Raw genomic sequence first — 18,589 nt, forward strand, 5'->3', positions numbered from 1 at the left:
ATCCTGACGTGTTTAGCGGATGTGACATGTCGGATCAGTTGATGCCTACAACGATCCGCTGGCTTCTCCACGGGAAATCTCCCGTTCGACTGACGGTGGGGTTCGGTAGTTTCCTGCAGCTAGATAGATGTGCCGGATGTGTTATCCTTTTATGCTATTTTATATCTTGTACCTAGTTAGATATTGAATAGGAAGATCCTTCATGGCACTGTTAAGTAATTATTGGCTCATGAGAGTTCTCGCGAATTAATTGATAAAGGGGGCCGGGGGAGAAGGATTCAACAGAACATCCACTGAATCGGATTATGCTCCGTGTCGACTTAAGCCATCGAATGCGTGGGTGTTTGGGCAGCCTTAAATCTTCTTGTTGGAGAAAAAGGATCAGTAAAATTAACCGAGAGGAACATGTAGTACTACAGGCCTTCCATCCATTCTGAGACACTGCGTTGCTTAATAGTTTAGTAAATACACATAACTCCTAGCTCTCCACCGGATACAACGTTTCCAAGCTTATAATCTCCAGGCCTCCGCAGGTTCAGTTAATTCCACAAAAATGGGATTCCTGGTGGAATCCAGCCCTCTTCAGAATCAACGCATATAAAGGCAACCAGAGATACTGGTCCGCAAACCAACTCATACCATTTCATCATGCATATTTTTCTATCCCTAATATCCATTTCTCTATCAGCTCTAGTCCACGGCTATGTAAATCCAGGCATCTGCTCCGGGCATGCAACGTCCACGATCAGGTCTGATCCAGCGAGAGTCCGACGGTGTCTACTTCCGCTTCTCAACAGGCAACAATATCTCATGCATCTTCCTCATCCATCGAAGGACCATGGGAAGTACTCGGGCCCATGCTCCCGAATGGTTCATCGATTGATTTAGACGGTCGTGACGACCTCTGGGTACCCTCTACCTTCCCTTCCAGATAAATACTCCGCATACAAACCTCTAATCAATCCAGGCCCCAGACGTCCAGCTCATCAATGGCGTCTACCCGTCTACTACTCTGTCTCGGTCTTCGGATCCCAGAACTCGGCCATCGGCCTCGCCACGTCTGATACCATGGATGCGGGCACATGGACGGAGCATGGCGCCACAGGTATTCGATCTGACTCGTCTAAGTCCTATAATGCCATTGATGCAAATCTCTTCAACGATGGAGTATTTTACTTGAATTTTGGCTCCTTCTGGACTGACATCTACCAGGTGGAGATGGACTCCACCGCTATGAAGGTGTCGTCCTCGGCATATAATATCGTATATGATCCTAATGGAGACCACGCCGTTGAGGGGTGCGTTTCTGTATAAATAGGGAGGGTATTACTATTTGTTCTTCTCAGAGGGGATTTGCTGTGGATATGATCGGGGTCGTTGGGCGCAGGGGGAGGAGTATAAGATTAGAGTGTGTCGATCGAGTAGTCCGACAGGTGGGTTTGTGAGTTTCCCTTTTTGCTTTTCTTCTTTTCTTGTCTTTTTTTTCGATTAAGTGAGAGAAAGATCAGCTTATGGGTAGGTGGGTCCCTAATGATATCGCGTGCACGAATGGAGGGGGAACGATTGTACTGGAAAGTCAGGAGAATATTTATGGACCTGGAGAACAGTATGTTCACCTTATGAGAACAGTGAAGATAAGGCTAACTGGCCAGGGGCGTGTTCACTGACCCTGAAAAAGGTCCTGTCCTGTACTATCACTAGGTCGATACGAGAATTGGCTATGGAGATGGTCAGAAATTCCTTGGATGGAACACTATCGATTTCTCAAGCGGCTGGCCTGTTGTTTAGCTCGAGTATGGATAAAATTTAAGTTATATATATTCAGTGCACTATATGAACCATTTTACGGCTTCAATGCAGAGAGCAGTATTTAGCTACGCTAGAGTAAACCAGCCATGACCTTCGTCAATGCTTCTTCCTCCGCCTGGAATGCAATCCCCTCGGTTCCTGTCTCCGTAGCCAGCCCGTCATTCGGTCCGTTCGAGGATCAAAGTATAAACCACCCGCTAGTTCAAAGAAACTGGTGAGGTCCTCGCAGCTATTATCATTTCGAGCATGATCGTCGGTCATCGTAGGTGCAGGGAGAAGGACCAGAGAGATGCCGCTACCTGCGGGTGTGGGTGTCGCAGATGCAGGATTCTGCTGCTGCTGATTCGGTTGTGAGACAGGGTTGGCCGAAGGGGTAGCCGTTGGTAATGAAGCTGACTGGGCAATTCGATGCTGTTGAGAGTGTTTTCGTTCTCGTTGATGGCATGGTACGTCTCGTCCCGGTGGCAGATTCAGCCTGATCAGCTTCAAGCTCCGGATAATCTTCTGTAACCGTCTAGAAGTCCGGGCCCTGGTCGACGATTTCGAACCATGTTGACCGCCGCGTAGAATTCCGGACGACACACCTGACTAAATTGTGAAGGAGCATGTAACACAGCTAGGAATAGTGCCGCCAGGGCCAGAAATAAGGAAGTAATTGAACGGCTCTGGACGCTGGAAATAGATCTCGAAATCCGTGAGAAGTAGTCCAGCATGTGGACGGTGCTCTTAGCCGTTTCGACGGCAACCGAAGCCCCAGAGACATTGGTCTCGATGCTCTCTCCAGATAGCAAGTTCTGTCGGTACACGAGGATACGAAGTTGATTTGCCTGGAGGGCAAGCAGAACCTGTAGCATCATCACGTTGTCTGTTTGAGGGGCAGAGCCTGATCCACGCTCCGATGGATCGAAACGTAACTCCCGCGGAATCGACTGAATCCATTGCTGGACTTGGAAGTCGAGATAGGAGCAATAATCCCGAAGTGGCGGAACGAGAGGCGACTGCGCCATCCCACTACAAGTCCCCAGATCTTCGTGCTCAATCGCGAATATGTAATCATGCAGGTCAGGTACGGCGTGGAATCGCCCGGCTCAGGAAGATTAGTGTCCATGTCTGAGTCCTGGATGGCGAACGGTAACCCAGTACCAAATGACCATTTTTCTGTCCAGTACGTAAATACACCAGAATAACCGGCTAGCCCATCTCCACTGCAGTTCTCCGGGGAACACTCCTCCTGTTCTCAGCCATGTCTCTTGACAATGTAGACCGAGCTGCATGGATCCACGGACAGCCATCCCGATGAGACGCCAGGAGATAACCTCGTCATCACGGTACGAGTGGAATATCGACTGCACCTCACATTAGCAGACATTCATCACAGACCACCCGACTAACGAACCAATAAAGTTAAAATGAGTGGTTCCTTCATATCAACCTCCGCGATCTTCAACCGCCCCGCAAACCGATCCTCAACACTATCAGCTAAAATGCCGCGCGTTCGCTGCGTCCATGCGATTCCACTAACAACGCCGTAGCCAGGATAATCTTCAACACTTCGACATCTCGCGCAAAGAACCAGTCCTGTTCCACGGCAACAGGGGACGCGGGTCCCGGCCGACCATCAGTCCGATAATACTCCGCCACATACGCACGTACACTATCCAGATCAACACACGGGTACATCAGCCCAACGCTATTCTCATACGCCGTCACCAGTCGCAGCGCCTCCGTCAATCCCAACCATCCCAGCGGATCGCTCGACATCGCCTCTGTATCCGACTGCGCGACAGGACTAGCCGCTGCAGTGGACGCGAAGTCATCCCCATCGCTATCGTCGACAGACTTTTGACGTGCCATGAGACCGAACTCTGCGCTCGTGGGGCCAACATACGACGGCGACTGAGGCCGGTTCATAATCCGCTGTAGACCAGCATTATTCGACGGCGTGGAGATAGTTGATCCGGAGGTGGGAATGGCGCTGTTCGCAACGCTTCCACTAGATGAGGATTCCAACCGGCGTATACGAGCGGCCATCGCGCATCTCATGCCGAAGCGTTTCAATCTGGTAGTCGACTGTTCGGAATCGAGTCGAGAGTCTATCGTGACGTCAATGATGATAAACCAAAATTCTGCCCGGGATTATTTAAATACCCATCATCCTTGGACTCTCCTACAGATTCCACAGCGTTACTCGTCGCATGCGCATTCGGCGTGTACACACATTCTATATCGTCGCGCGCACATCGTGCACAGATTGGATCTCCGCTGCATTTTAAGTTTCCTTCGCTTGCACTCGTTACTAGAATTTCATTAGTTTGCACAGTTGCGAGCCATGGATATGCAGGGGATCGGGAAGCTACAGCACTTACCAGGCAACCTGGGTGTATTTGGCTCGTTTTTGCTCCGAGGCAGTTCCGACGCGTGTCCACCTCGTTTTGGCGTGCCGATGTCCATATGGTAGGTCTGACTGGGGCCATAAAATGGATTATATTACTCCATAATGCGAGCAAAGCTCCACTGGATAGCAATTTCCGGGGTCTAATCGGTGCAGGTTGAATGCAACGTGGCGGAGGAGTTTCAGATTCCGAAGATCCGAGGTCGGATGCGGAAACGCCCGCTTATCTTTCTTGTACCGGTATCTTATCGTGGTCACTATCGTTATCGTGGCTGAACTGTTCCGAGTGATAGATATCTATCATTCTCGATATGTACAATATCGCTTGCAAATCTCAATGTACAGTCGTAAATCATAGTGTAAATTACAAAAATCGCCAAGGTAGTCCTCTACATATGTGCATTGCGACAGCATTCCCCGCCAACCACCTTGGATGCGGCGTTCTTGTCCGACGGCACATCCAGCGCTGGGGTTCGCCGTGAAGAAATCCGAAGGTCGGATCATGAGCTGGAAAGTCTCAACAGGCCTGTCTAATGTTACAATCATAGTAGATTCATGCATGTATGGAGAACTTACATCACAGGCCAATCTTCCACGCGCGGGTTGTGTGTGTGATTCCGAAGCAACTCCACACCACCACGTCCGTGTCGTCCACTGAATCTCCGCGTCGAACCGCATCCGATACTCCGCCAATCTCCTGCTGACTTTGCAGTGTGTACCGTCCTCCGGCGTACAGCTCCCAGTCGCGGTACTTGGTCCCAGACATGGTGCTGCGCGAACTGAGCGCGCTTGGCCTGGATCGAGTTGGGGTCTGCTAGCGGTAGCTGCGTTGCTAGAGGAATGAATTTGTAGGCTACTGGCTTGCCGCTGATCGGGTTGATGCGATGCGGGTTGACCATTTTGATTGTCCTGTTCAACTCCGGGCGGCGTCTAACCATCCTGCACGCTGAATAGTGTCGTTCGTCACCTGGTAGAAGTTGCCGTTGGGATTGGTGACTTCGTTCATAGGCACGGGGTGCGATTCCTCCACGACGACGGAGTTATCGCTACCATCAACGGCAGGGTCGATGCGAACGCAGAAGATGTGTTGATGATTCTGGGCCAAAACACCTCCACTGACCACGTTGCCGTATTCGCTGACCTTGCCGGCGTCGATGTTGACCACGTTCAGGATACCAGTTGCGCGCGACTCCACGGTGATGCCACCTGCAAGGTCGAACTTGTAGGCAAACACGTACTCGTAGTTGGCCAGCGTGATGATAAATTGCACGATTAGTTCCCGGTTGCGGGTCACCACGGCGCGACCGGTGCGCCAATTAGGAGTGTTTCCAGCCGATTCCGTTATCCTCCTCGTGCAAGCAGATGGCATTCGGTAGCTTCTTTGCCGTGCCGTCCGACTGAGTCACGAAGGCGTCGAAGTACTTGATGACACCCAAGCAATCGCACCCAATAGACAGATTATTCGCCATGTTTCCACCACCGCCGTCACCGAAGTCGAAGGCCTGCTTACGGTGGAATGGAGGACGGGGTCGGCATATGGCACGGTCTGCATTGGTTAGCATGGATTCATCAATACTGATAAGAGGCAGTTCGTACCATCTCACTGATAGCCAACCGGTACATGACACTACGTCCATCATACCAAACATCATGAATAGTGGCTCCTTCACGGGGATTGAAGCCAACGCGGAATCTCCACTTCTGCCACTCGACCAGCGATTCGTTTGTAACCCGGAATGACGGCCCTTCAGGTTGTACCACGTTCAACGGCTTCAGATCCTTCCGTGTGCCTTGGGGCAGCAGTTCGGTACATAATCAGATGCTTTGCAGTGTCCGATAATATCCCTCTTGAATGTCTGGTCATGTAGACCTTCTCCCTTGCCTCCCGTAGCGGGACGATCAACCCGGATGATTTCCTGGGTGTGCGCATCCATTACAGGGATAACAGGCAGAGGGTAGGAGTAGAAATTGGCATCGTCATTCTTCTTGCTTGCGTCTCGAGCAAAACACAAACCCTGGAAGTATCGTCGGTTCTCATCGGGTAGTCAATCCACCGTATGGCCAAGGCTCGATGACAACTTCGAAGCCTTCAGGAAGGTCGAACTCCGCTAGAGCTTGTTTGAACAGAGGGAGGCAAAGCATCGCTCCACGAGGATGTCAAATTCGCTCCTATGACATGTTAGTTAGTCTTTCTCGGGGTATTTCGCCCCGACGTTGACTCAGACATACAGTGTGAGGGCTGCGTGATTTGGTTTCGCCACAACCTTGTGCTTGACACATTTTCGGTTTTCCACGTCAATTACGGCCTCTTCGTATGATGGGATCTTATCGGACCCAATAATACGGTACTGACACAGGGCCATGCGCGCAGGACGAGGGTAGTCGGGCTTAGACGACCTGCGTGCTCTAGCGCGAGAAATTCACTCAGTTGGACCTTGGGAGGTTCCAACAAGTAGATCTCGTGAAAGTCAATGACGGTGTTGGGATGACATGAGACGACAACATCGCGGGCGATGTTGGTCTCCTCCTCCGTGAGGATTGCAAGCGGATGGGGGCCATTATCTGCAGTGAATTATGTTTATGGTAGGTATATTCTGGCAGATCGAGACGTCCTCTACTTCCTTATGTACTATCGGGGGCGTATTTCTTGCCGAATTAGGAAAGTCCTTGCGAGGACCAAGCTCGGAATCTGGTTCCGCTGGGCGAATGAAAGGCGACGGAATTACTCCGTACAGTATAAAATCATAATGAGCTTTCCCCAACGCGGGGTTGCTCAGTTTAACGACTGTATCCATATTAATCCATTTGTGTTATTGGTATCATATGTAAAGCGTCTATCATCGTTCCCTTCACTCATCCGTTCTAAAATATTCGCGTTGTGCTTGGTTTCACCCACAATGGCTTCTCGCAGGGGTGAGTAGCTCTCCAGTTCTTGAGTTTCTCAAGGTCCCAACCAGCAGATAGCTGCACGTCTGCAGTCGCGGGCTTTGCCGTTCCGAGTCGCATGGTTGGTACAAAGACACAGTGCCCTGCATGGTCGTAGGTGTATGAGCGACGGGCGGTGTGCTTATGGCATGCTTCCCGACAGTTCTCGACGGACTTGTGAGCCGCTGACTCCGGGGTTCCTGGAATCCGCCCCAATCTCCATTATCCCAGTCATTTTGACGCTCCATGGTCCCCTAATTTCAAGTATTCAAACAAATCGGCGTATAGTAAAGGTTTCTACACAGTCTAGTCAGTCGTTTATGATTCAATCGAAATGTACCACTACATACCTCTCGATCCCGTTTATGCTCCCATTTCACCAACGCCTCCATATCTGCCAGCAACGACTTATGCATGCTGATAACAGGCTGACACCAATATGCATTGTCGAATGGGATCCCGTGGAGAGGATGAGGGTTAAACATAGGCCAAAGCCCTGACAGCTGCACTCCTCTCTCATGCAGTGCCCACCCCAGTACCGAATCCCCGCAAGGATCAGCCTTCAGCAGCTCTTCATACCGCTTGCTCAACGGCGACTCGATATATTCGCCATGCGACCCGATTTTCCGAGCAACCAACTTGTCAATTGCAGCTGCCGAAAGTACGAATCCTGCCCCACCATAGGCAAAAAAGTTCTCTTGCCGCGGTCTTCTTTCCCCGGTGACGGGGATCCAAAAGTACAAAGGAACTGACGGATCAAAGTGGTCCAGAAGACGGAACAAATTATCCCATACAAAGTAGGTATCAGACTCGAGGAAGACAAACCATTCGGCAGTCGGGTTCATTTCATACGAGAAATTCAACCATGGGGAGGAACTTAAAGCGATCGAGTCGCCAACCTTGGGCCGCATCGATTGACTTACCCCTCTGCATCAAATCGTATGCTTGAAAGTCCTCGGAGCTCTCATGGTATGATCCCGGCAGTGTGGCAAGAATATCATATACATGGTGTCCGTTCAGCTCGGACCGGCGGTCGGAAACGATAATAAGGTTCGAGATGCACCAGTGACTGTCGAAGTCTGGGTCGTCAGGCGATCCATCGGCTCCGAGGATCCGATCTTCAAAACTACTTGAATGCGTGAGAGAAGGTGAGTGGGGAATGTGTCGCAGATATTATCATTCTTAACGTTGAGTTTCGCAGCGGTGTCCGGGCGCCTGAAGCGAGTGGAGGTCTCCCAGTCCCAATAATCGGTCTCATTCTCTATTTGACTGAAGACATTATGATAAAATGAGGGTGAATCTAGCGACGAGTCGCCCAGCCCGAGATGCAGTACTGAAATAAAATGACCAGCAGCGCCACTGCAACCAGAACGCCCGTAGTTTTGCGTACTATCATTATACACTCTGTATCGACCAAGACGACACACTGCGTAGGTAGAGCTTAAAATTCAAAGCACTAACAGGCCACTGGCAAAATATTGACGACCTAAGAAAAATGAAATCCAAAATCAGAATTTTTTCTAGGGTATCACCGCTACCAAAATTTGGCCAGCTCAAAAGATAGTATCCATACATCAGCAATGAGAAGAAAATGTTGAGAACAGTCCATGGGATGACACAGGCAGCAGAATCAACGGATAAGAATAATCAATATAAGAAATAGCTCATATGCATGCCGTGACGGGATTGACAGCGGGAAAAATAAAAGCTCTCCATCGGAGGCCGATCAGGGTAATGTACTAAAAGGCAGAACGAGGTGGGGGAAACAAACCATGGGACTACATTCACATTTGGAATTGCTTATCTTTAAATAGTTAACCTGACGAACTGCTTTTTGTTATTCAATTACCCCTAAAACAGTCTATGGTTGTGGATATAATATTTCTCCACCTCTATCCTGTGGTGGCTCAATTACCTACTCTGTACAAGATCGGCATGTAACTGATAGGCTCTGTCTTACTATTGGTTACCTCCTTCCTATCAGCCAATCGCTGTATTTCTTCAGACACCTGCACAGCAAATTGCTTGTTCGATCCATCCAATCGCATCATACTCAGCTAGGATAAGTTGCAGATAGCCGTACGGAGTAATACTACGTGATCCTCTGTTAGGAGCGCTCGGAAGCGCGATAGCTAGATCCTTAGCTAAGATGCTTAGTCAGGTGCGAAGTGTTTATATTCGCACCCGCGGGCCTGAACTCTTGAAGGCCAGCGATTAGTTCTGCAATATACGTGGCTCTATCTTCTCTCCTATATAGACCTCCCTTTCGCACCGTAGCGCCCCATTCAGCTCGTTACCGACCCCCACGCATAACAGTTCTAATCGCTCACCCCAACGGTAACCCGCTGAAAGGGCACTATGGCACCTCGACGCGTGCAGCGTGCTGGCTCCCAAGTCACCCGAAACACCGAGAATTCTGTCAACCCCGTCTCAGAGAATACCGCATCTATCCAAGCACAACCTGATGCTTCGATGAATCCGGGCCCAGCTGAAGAAACAGTTGAGGGAAACAGCTGTGTTGCAAGGCGATAGCCCTCGAAAAGGGGCTACTGGGTCCACAACAACAAACGATTCTTCATCGGATAATGAATTTGCCGAACTCCGGGACCAGATACGCCAACAAAAGCAGGAACTCAAGAGATTACGCATGGAAAATAAAAGGAGGGCATTGCAAGAGCTTATCGATTATGAGAAACGCATCAAGAAAACCGAAGTGCAACAATTTCGCGGCCAGAATCAATATAAGCACACCCGACCATGGAATACCACAAGAAACCGCACCCCAGCCTATGCCAGAGCCCACGCACGCATTGAAACCGCCAGCACCCCAGCACATGTCTCGGAATACATGGGAAAGAACATGCAGGAATATCAGACATTTATCGCACGCATGGAAACCCATTTCGAACGAAATCGCTACTACTTTACTAATGATACGACGAAAGTGGTGGAAGGTACGGCACATCTATGCGCAACATTTATCCGCCTATGGAGGCAACACGAGGAGGAAGTCGCCGATAAACCTACCTGGGAGGACTTTCGCAAATTTCTACTACGCCAATTAAACGACCCTGTTAACCTGCGAAGAGATGCGAGCCAACGCTACCATGACGCCAGACAACAGGATCGCAAAACGATGCGGGAATTCGCAGCTTACCTTAACCAATGGGAAGTTCAGCTCCCAGAAGCATACACAGAAAATCAACGAAAGGATCACCTCCGGACAAGAGTCAAGCAAGACCTGCGACATGAAGCGCTTAAATACCCCAACGAACCAGAGACATATGAAGGCTATATCGCCCACCTCCAAACAATTGAAGATTCCATACCGGGTCGACGCAAGGAAATATCGCAAGCGAAGAATAGGAGAAGCCAACACAGCTTAGCTATGCGACACCGGACGACGACCCAGGCAACACGGAAAGACAACAACCTTCCAGTCAACGGGGCCCAGACAAAGCCATGGAGAGGCAACAATCGCGCCTTTAGAGGAAACTCTAATAGGTCCCAAAGGTCATAAGCGACAGCAGTCGCATAACCCTGATATTGAATGCTATGTCTGCGGAGAAAAGGGACATATTGCGCCTCAATGTCCCAAACGTGCGAGAAGGGACGACAACCAGGCAAAAACTAGGTGGCCCAGTGATGCGAGCAGCTGCGGCTCTGGGCCTAGAGGAAGAAAATCCAAAAGATAATGCCATTGAGACTATGGTTGAGCTGCAAGCACAAGAGCGCACTATTCCAACTTGTGCGTTAATCGACTCGGGGTGTCAAGCCCTTCTTATCAGCCGAAGGTTCGCAGATGCGCACCTCCCGGAGCCTGCAATAGGCCCGCGGAGGATAGTGGCCCTAGATGGTCACCGCATCCGTTGCTACGGACGCTACAGGCTGAGGGCAACCACCCAAGATTGCCACGGTGTTCGTAGAACGATTGAAAGAACATTCGATGTGGTTGATATGGACCATTATGATGCGATTCTAGGATACCCTTGGTTGAGAGAGGCGAACCCAAACGTCGACTGGGAACTAGGAACATGGGAATACCGGAAAATACCTCCGGAGAAAGAAGTCGAGATAATCAACGAAGCAGAGGTGAATCGCACTTTAAGAGAGGAAAACAAGTCTACGCAGCGTACGTATCCACAACCGAAAATAACCAGGTCGAAATCCGTGTGGGTTCTGCGACAATCGGCGAAGGAGTGCGAATACCCGCAATCTACAAAGGAGTTCGAAGATGTCTTTTCGGAGGAAAATGCAGGGATTCTACCTGCGCATGCAGACCACGACCATGCAATTGATATACAACCGGGAAAGGAACCCCCATACCGACCAATTTACCCCTTGTCCGAAAGTGAGCTCGCAGTTCTGCGCAGATATATTGAAGCAGCGCTAGAAAGGGATGGATTCGTCCCTCGAAAAGCCCAGCTGGCGCACCTATTATCTTTGTACCGAAGTCCGACGGAACACTGCGACTCTGTGTGGATTACCGCGGTTTGAACGAGGATTACTGTCAAAATCGTTACCCTTACCACTTGTTAGCGAGACTATGGATCGCTTGGCTGTACTAAGATATATACCAAACTTGACCTGAGAGACGCGTATCACCGCATCCGAATTAAAAAGGGGATGAATGGAAAACTGCATTTCGCACAAGATATGGTCACTTCGAATACACTGTCATGCCATTCGGGCTAGCCAACGCCCCAGCTACGTTCCAGTCCTATATTAATCGCGCATTAAGCAACCTACTAGACCATTGCTGTGTTGTTTATCTGGATGACATTCTTATATACTCGCAGAGTGAGGAGGAACATGTGAGCATGTTACCGCAGTTTTGGAGAGACTGCGACAATTCGGGCTATACGCCAAGCTGAGCAAATGCTCATTTCATGTGAAAAGTGTGGAATACCTGGGATTTATATCACGCCTTCGGGCATTCAGATGGAGGAAAGCCGTGTGGCTACCATCCAGGCTTGGCCGGAGCCAACAACCGTGCGAGAGATCATGATATTCCTGGGATTTGCAAATTTTTACAGGCGTTTTATTGAGGGTTATTCCCGCATTGCATTGCCGCTGACCCAGCTCACCCGAGGGGAGCAAGGGGGAGGAGCAAAAGGCAATGGTTCTTGAACCAGCGCCTTGAGCTGCCTGAGGACGCAAGAGTTGCGTTTAATAAACTAAAAAGTGCGTTTTCGAGCGCACCATTGCTATCTCATTATGACCCTAGGAATAGGACCAGGGTAGAGACAGATGCGTCTGGTTTCGCTATAAGTGCGATAATCTCCCAATTACAGGATGATAACGAGTGGCATCCTGTGGCATTTTCTCACGAAAGATGACCGATTCTGAACGCAGGTATGATACGCATGACCAAGAGTTGTTAGCGATCATTGAAGCATTCAAAGTTTGGCGACATTACCTCGAAGGGCGGGGAGCCAATAGTGGTGAAGTCTGACCATGCCAACCTAAGCGGTTTCATGCGGCCCACATTGAAGCGGCTTAATGGACGTCAGGCGAGATGGGTCGAGTTCTGAGCGCGTTCGATTTTCATATTGAGCACCGACCTGGGGTAAAGAACCCTGCAGATGCGCCAAGTAGAAGGCCAGATTATCTGCCGAGCGCAGATGAAGTAAGTGATGCGTCACTGCTTCCCACATTGCGATCAAAGTTGAAATTGGCCATGGGCAAAGTCATTGGGATGACGCACCCAATGAGTTAAAAACCGCATGGGCGGGAATAATGGCGCTGGACACCGAAGGCGGGTCCAAACAATTAAATAAAATGAGCTCTGATGCGCATATCTCCATGGGAGTATGCATGCCCACGTGGATAAGAACGCACCCGTGGATGAGGACTGTGCTGCCGGCGTTACCAGAATTCTAGACACCTGGGTGCCACGGATCTATGTCCGCAAGGTATTGGATCCGAATCAGCTTACTCCAGCATTGAGGAGTCCATGGTGGACTATTTGTGCAAATTGCACCAAGAGAATCGCGAGGTACGCGATATTAAGCGAAAAGTTGATCGCAAGCTGGGGACTATGGCAGTCCGGCCTGGGGAATTGGCGAAAATGGCCTACTCAGGTACCAAGGTCGCGTTTATGTACCCAGAATTCCTGCGGTAACACATGAAATTATGAAAGCAAATCATGATGATCCTCAGGGGAGGACATTTTAGAGGAAAACGCACCTTGGAAGCCGTCGAACGCAAATACTATTGGCATGGTATGCGTGGCGATGTGCTGGATTATGTGAAAACCTGCGATATTTGTCAAAGAATTCAAGTGCATAGACACGCACCTTATGGCAAGCTGGAGCCTTTGCCGGTGCCAGAGCAGCCTGGGGAAGTGCTGACTCTTGATTTTTATTACTGGACTACCGCCCAGTTCACCGAGTATATCTGCCAGCCCAGGGGGCACAGGGGAGTTATGATGCGATATTAGTGGTTGTGGATGCCCTAACAAAGTTCGCACTTTATATTCCTTGCAATAAGGATATCTCGGCGCCAGAACTCGCACATTTGGTTTATCAAAGGTGGTACCCATGTTTGGTAATCCAAAGCGATGGGTGTCGGACAGGGGCTCGCTGTTTACCAGTAGCTACTGGTCGACACTGTGCTATTGCCCTAGGATCGAAGCGGAAACTGTCTACTGCGTTTCATCCGCAGACAGATGGTCAGACAGAACGCCAAAACCAAACATTAGAGTATTACCTGCGAGCCTATGCGAGTTTCTTGCAAGATGATTGGGTTGACTGGCTGCCAATGGCACAAGTTACATATAATGCTGCGATTCATTCATCCACAAAGACAAGCCCACATGAAGCATTGATGGGCTTCGTCCTAACCTGAGAATCAATGTCGATCCTGATCCCACTGGCCATGCGCCAGCAGCGTTGGAGCGCGCAACACAGCTCAAGGAAAAGCGATCCTTGGTCAGGATGCGCTTGAAAAGGCGCAAAAAGCCATGGCAAGGCAATATAATAAGCGTCGGATCGACAGACAATTCAAGATTGGTGATCAAGTCATGCTACGGGCGAAGAATGTCTCTACAGTGCGACCTAATGCGAAATTAGACCACCGCCAGCTAGGCCCATTTTCCATTATTGATGCATGGGAAACCAATCGTACAAGCTTCAGCTACCACCAAAATATCGCCGTCTGCATCCCGTTTTCCACGTGTCTTTGTTGGAGCCATACCATGAACGACCGGGTCAATGGAGCCGACCCCGCCAATACCAATTAATGGCGAAGAGGGTGGGAAGTTGATCAAATTCTGGAGGAAAAACGCGACAAGAGTGGTAACATAAGCTATTTGGTGCGATGGAAGGGCTATCCACCTGATGACGATACCTGGGAACCAAGATCGCACGTCGAAGACACTGAAGCCCTGGACATCTGGCTTACTAATACAGCACCTGTTACCCGACGACGTACGCGCTACATGGCTAAAAGGAAAATAGCATTCTATTTAACTAAGACAAGATGGCGCAACGGCCCAATAACACCGACCTCCCACCCAAAGAGACAACTCAACCCTTGAAGGGGAAAGGACCGCATCAACAAAACGACCCAGGCGACTGGGAGTCGCAGGAACAGGAGCCATGGGCGAATGCGATGGAGTGCGTTCAGGGACAGGCACAGATGTACTGCTATCCACGCGTGGTATTCGAGGGTTTTCGAACCGCACGTCTATACTCCCTTACCAGCCCAGCCGCCCTCTCCTGCGCAGCAGGGCGACGAACTGGGGAAGTCAACAAACGTGCGATGTTCAGTAACCATAGAAACAGCCAAAGGACCAGCGGCAACCTCCGGAGCGACACAAAGGGTGTCGCTGGCCAGTACAATAAACACAGTTTAAACGACCTGGCAAGAAACACACGCTGACGCAGCATCTCGCTCCAAACGAACAAGGCAACGGTGGCACCAGGGACTACCCCCTGGGCCAAAGGCAAACCATTCGTATCAACATGGACCGGCGCAGGGGTAGTCTGCACCTGGACGACCGAAGCCGCCGATGGAGACAAAGGGGCGATGAAACTTTCGCACAAATTAGCAATATTACCTTACATAAACGCACCGGACTTACCAGACACGTCCGGAGAGGGCGATTCGACTCCGTCCGGCTCCGCCGAAGCAGGGAGGATGGAAATCCCTCCCATTCCGGCGAAACCGAGCGGGGGCGCAGGTGTGAAAACGACATCGTCTTCAGAGGATGAACGAGGACGAACTCCACGGAGAAGGCGACGGCGTCGTGGGGCGGATTCTCCCGATGGAGGCGACGAAGCTTTGCGGCGAGCCATCTGCGAAAAACACCCATATTAGTAAGCTCAAAACATGCGAGAAAGCGCTGGAGGAGCCGTTACCCTTATTAGCTGAGGCAGAAGAGTGCGCACGTACCGCAAAAAGTTTGGTGGTTTGAGAAGAGAAGAGGAGAAAAAAAAGAAGAGAGAGAGGAAGCAAAAAGCTCAGCGTCAACAACAGAACTAAGCTCAAACGGGCGAAAAACTGCAGTGAATGAAGCAGAACTGTTGCCATGGAGCGACTACCTGCGAAAACACACCTACACTCACCCAAGCTCAAGACATCGTACCAAACATCGATCAACCGCACAAACCATTATGGGAAGGACTCAAAGGGATTGGAATCTATAACACATTACCCATCATAACGCATATATTCATACTACAGTCTTTAAGGCTTCGAGGGCGAAGCCTCTTGGAGAGGAAGATAGTGTTAGGAGCGCTCGGAAGCGCGATAGCTAGATCCTTAGCTAAGATGCTTAGTCAGGTGCGAAGTGTTTATATTCGCACCCGCGGGCCTGAACTCTTGAAGGCCAGCGATTGGATTCTACAATATACGTGGCTCTATCTTCTCTCCTATATAGACACTCCCTTTCGCACCGTAGCGCCCCATTCAGCTCGTTACCGACCCCCACGCATAACATCCTCCAAGACTTCAATTCGATCCTCTATATCATGAGACTATGAATACCAATAGGTTCGCTTCATTATTTTATTACTACGTACTCCGCATGACTTATTTACATTCAATCCAACGCCTAAGCTGTTGCCAGTATCTGCTGTTTCCTGAGGCTGTGTACTTGCTGAACCCAGTAAATTGATAGCGATTGGTCCTTGGCATGACACATTGGCATTTACCTCCGTTCCTGGACTTGTGGGTCTAGAAAGATTTTTATTTTTTTTTTTTTTTTTACGTAACTACGTCCTTTTAACGTGACCAACCACCGAGCTGCGCAGACCACCGAGCTACACGCCTCTGTCTGCGTATAAATTAACACTTTTATGACCTTAATTGTCAGGGGCTGAACCCGTAGAACTCATAAGATAGGCTATGTACAAAAAGGAATCAAGGAAGAAAGTGGAAAATGAAAAGTCACGTGATATGGGTCCTCGAGGGCCATGGGGCCAAAAGGGCCAAAAAGGGCCCCCGTAGGGACGGGACAATAGGGGACAAAGGGGACAACGGGGTAATTAGCCCGAGAGGTCAAAGGAGCTCCAGCCCTTTACATTAATATTTTAACAACATAGAGTATAATAAAAATAGAAATATTCCTTGATATATGAATATTTTAGAATGCTAATAAAATTTAATTAGAATTTTTGTGAAGGATAGGCCGAGAATCGGCCAGGCTCAATCCTGAATCCTTATCGATAAGCCGAGTGACGCAAAGCTATGGTAGTATCTTAATGACGCGTTGATGTATTGTCATGATCTCATGGACTGTATCGTTACCTTATCTGTGGGCGTTCTATATATTATCTTGATCTATTCGAAGAAGAGATCAAAGATTAATTTTAATATATCTTGGCATAAGATATAGTGATATTTCCTTCTACTATCTTACCTAGCTGACCTGTTGGTTGATCTACCCGGCCAAGTAGATTTATCACAATTTTTAAGATTTTTATAGACATATAATACAAGATTATTTTAAATGCCACTGTATTTAAATGTATTTTTGACATTGTAACGGGCTGGAGCCCATTTGACCTCTCGGGCCAATATCCCTATTATCCTTATTGTCCCTGCTGTCCCTACTGTCCGCTTTTGGTGACCTTTGGGCCATCGGCCCTGGATCCATATCACGTGATTTTCAACGTTGTTTGTTTACCGCTCATCTTCCTCTTCCTTTCTTCCCTTCTTCAACGATTCCTTTTTGTACATAACCTATCCCATAGGTTCTACGGGTTCAGCCCTGACAGAAATATAATGAACTGGAAATCCTACAAGGATCAGGCTTAGTATATATATATATGCCATTGTATTATTATATATGATAGATTTAGGCCCTATTGACATGTTAAGATATTAGGCTTATAAAAAGTGCTATTATATATGTAATTCCTTGGATGATATGAAGGTAATCTTAGGCATAGCCTTTAATGGATGACGCGTAATAATACCTGCCTATGGTCTAAAATGCCTCATATACAAGAAAAAGTACCACGAAACCTGAGTTATAAAGACCCTGAATCGCGTGCTCTCCACTGTAGAAGCCCACCAGATCTTGCATAATAATTAATCTGAAGTGTTTAGAGGTAAAATTCTTAACGCAGGTAAGAAAAGTGCCCATGTTATTTCGGCGAATATTAAGTGACACTTTGGAGAGAGACAGGACCTAGGACGTCGACTTGGTTCGAGTTCGAAAATTACAGCAACTTAATGCCACCCCAACAGGGTCAACCAGTTGTGAAACTATTAGTTAAGGGGTTTGGGTCTGTGATTATCACAATCAGACTTTTGGCTGAGATTTTGAACAATACGCCCGAGGAGGTTGAAGATCGACTACGCTTAGAAGATAGCGGCATCGAAACGGCCCTTCAGGCTTCAGAGCAGTTCCGCCAACTCGTGGAAAATGGAACTATACCAACTTATTAAACTCCTGCTGTTTTCTGTCTTGGCGGTTGGGGTGTGCAGCACCAGCGAAGCCCTATATTGCGACAAGGTAGTGGCCAACGTTTAGGATAGTGGAGAGTGGCATAGAGTGTTTTCTAGAAATGATCGACTCTGGAAATGCCACTGTGCCTGTTGCCGTAGGCCAGAGTGAGAGCCAGTTGAGGACTTGACTGACCGATCTGACGAAGAGATTGACTCCCCAGCTGGGCCATAACTTGTGCGAATCAGGTTCCCAATTATGCCAGTGTTAGTGGGCTCTGTTCCCGCACCGTTTTAAGAACGATAACATTGTCACCGGCTGGCGCAGTCAATGTCAGATGTTATGTGTACAACTCGCTCCGATACCAGCGGTGATAATACAAATGTCGGCTGTTCCTAACCAGTCATTGACTGTAACCCCACTGGTAATGCATCAAATGAAAGGGTTTCTTTTAGCCTGCAGAGACATCACTCCCGACGTATATATTATGCTAGGCGGCAATACCCACAGCTAACTGCATAACTGTTTAGTCCAAGCAGGCTCGATGAGGATGACGCGACTGGTGC

At 49.0% G+C, this 18,589-nt stretch overlaps 6 protein-coding genes across 6 annotated transcripts; 3 read left to right on the plus strand and 3 right to left on the minus strand.

Moving 5' to 3' along the window:
- Positions 1–730: 730 nt before the first annotated feature.
- Positions 731–1,314, plus strand: ATNIH1004_002002 (uncharacterized protein; the record flags this gene model as incomplete). Its single annotated transcript, XM_033566697.1, has 2 exons — positions 731–845; positions 968–1,314. 2 exons carry the CDS (start codon positions 731–733, stop codon positions 1,312–1,314), a joined length of 462 nt encoding a protein of 153 aa, XP_033420696.1.
- Positions 1,315–1,905: 591 nt separating this feature from the next.
- ATNIH1004_002003 (uncharacterized protein) lies at positions 1,906–2,816 on the minus strand (the record flags this gene model as incomplete). The annotated part of the gene is made up of 2 exons (XM_033566698.1): positions 1,906–2,313; positions 2,394–2,816. 2 exons carry the CDS (start codon positions 2,814–2,816, stop codon positions 1,906–1,908), a joined length of 831 nt encoding a protein of 276 aa, XP_033420697.1.
- A 472-nt stretch (positions 2,817–3,288) lies between these two features.
- Positions 3,289–8,037, minus strand: ATNIH1004_002004 (uncharacterized protein; the record flags this gene model as incomplete). The annotated part of the gene is made up of 10 exons (XM_033566699.1): positions 3,289–3,902; positions 4,627–4,727; positions 4,778–5,110; positions 5,137–5,598; positions 5,648–5,747; positions 5,806–5,991; positions 6,072–6,216; positions 6,555–6,763; positions 7,098–7,380; positions 7,477–8,037. 10 exons carry the CDS (start codon positions 8,035–8,037, stop codon positions 3,289–3,291), a joined length of 2,994 nt encoding a protein of 997 aa, XP_033420698.1.
- A 1,447-nt stretch (positions 8,038–9,484) lies between these two features.
- Positions 9,485–10,646, plus strand: ATNIH1004_002005 (uncharacterized protein; the record flags this gene model as incomplete). The annotated part of the gene is made up of 2 exons (XM_033566700.1): positions 9,485–9,544; positions 9,615–10,646. The coding sequence occupies 2 exons, from the start codon at positions 9,485–9,487 to the stop codon at positions 10,644–10,646; spliced, it is 1,092 nt and encodes a 363-aa protein (XP_033420699.1).
- A 2,219-nt stretch (positions 10,647–12,865) lies between these two features.
- On the plus strand, positions 12,866–13,250 carry ATNIH1004_002006 (uncharacterized protein; the record flags this gene model as incomplete). The annotated part of the gene is made up of 2 exons (XM_033566701.1): positions 12,866–12,937; positions 13,002–13,250. The coding sequence occupies 2 exons, from the start codon at positions 12,866–12,868 to the stop codon at positions 13,248–13,250; spliced, it is 321 nt and encodes a 106-aa protein (XP_033420700.1).
- A 1,939-nt stretch (positions 13,251–15,189) lies between these two features.
- ATNIH1004_002007 (uncharacterized protein) lies at positions 15,190–15,743 on the minus strand (the record flags this gene model as incomplete). Its single annotated transcript, XM_033566702.1, has 2 exons — positions 15,190–15,426; positions 15,741–15,743. The coding sequence occupies 2 exons, from the start codon at positions 15,741–15,743 to the stop codon at positions 15,190–15,192; spliced, it is 240 nt and encodes a 79-aa protein (XP_033420701.1).
- Between the last annotated feature and the right edge of the window lie 2,846 nt (positions 15,744–18,589).

This window comes from Aspergillus tanneri (genome assembly GCF_003426965.1).
Source record: "Aspergillus tanneri strain NIH1004 chromosome Unknown AapTan_11_pilon_pilon_pilon, whole genome shotgun sequence".
Lineage (NCBI taxonomy): Eukaryota > Fungi > Ascomycota > Eurotiomycetes > Eurotiales > Aspergillaceae > Aspergillus > Aspergillus tanneri.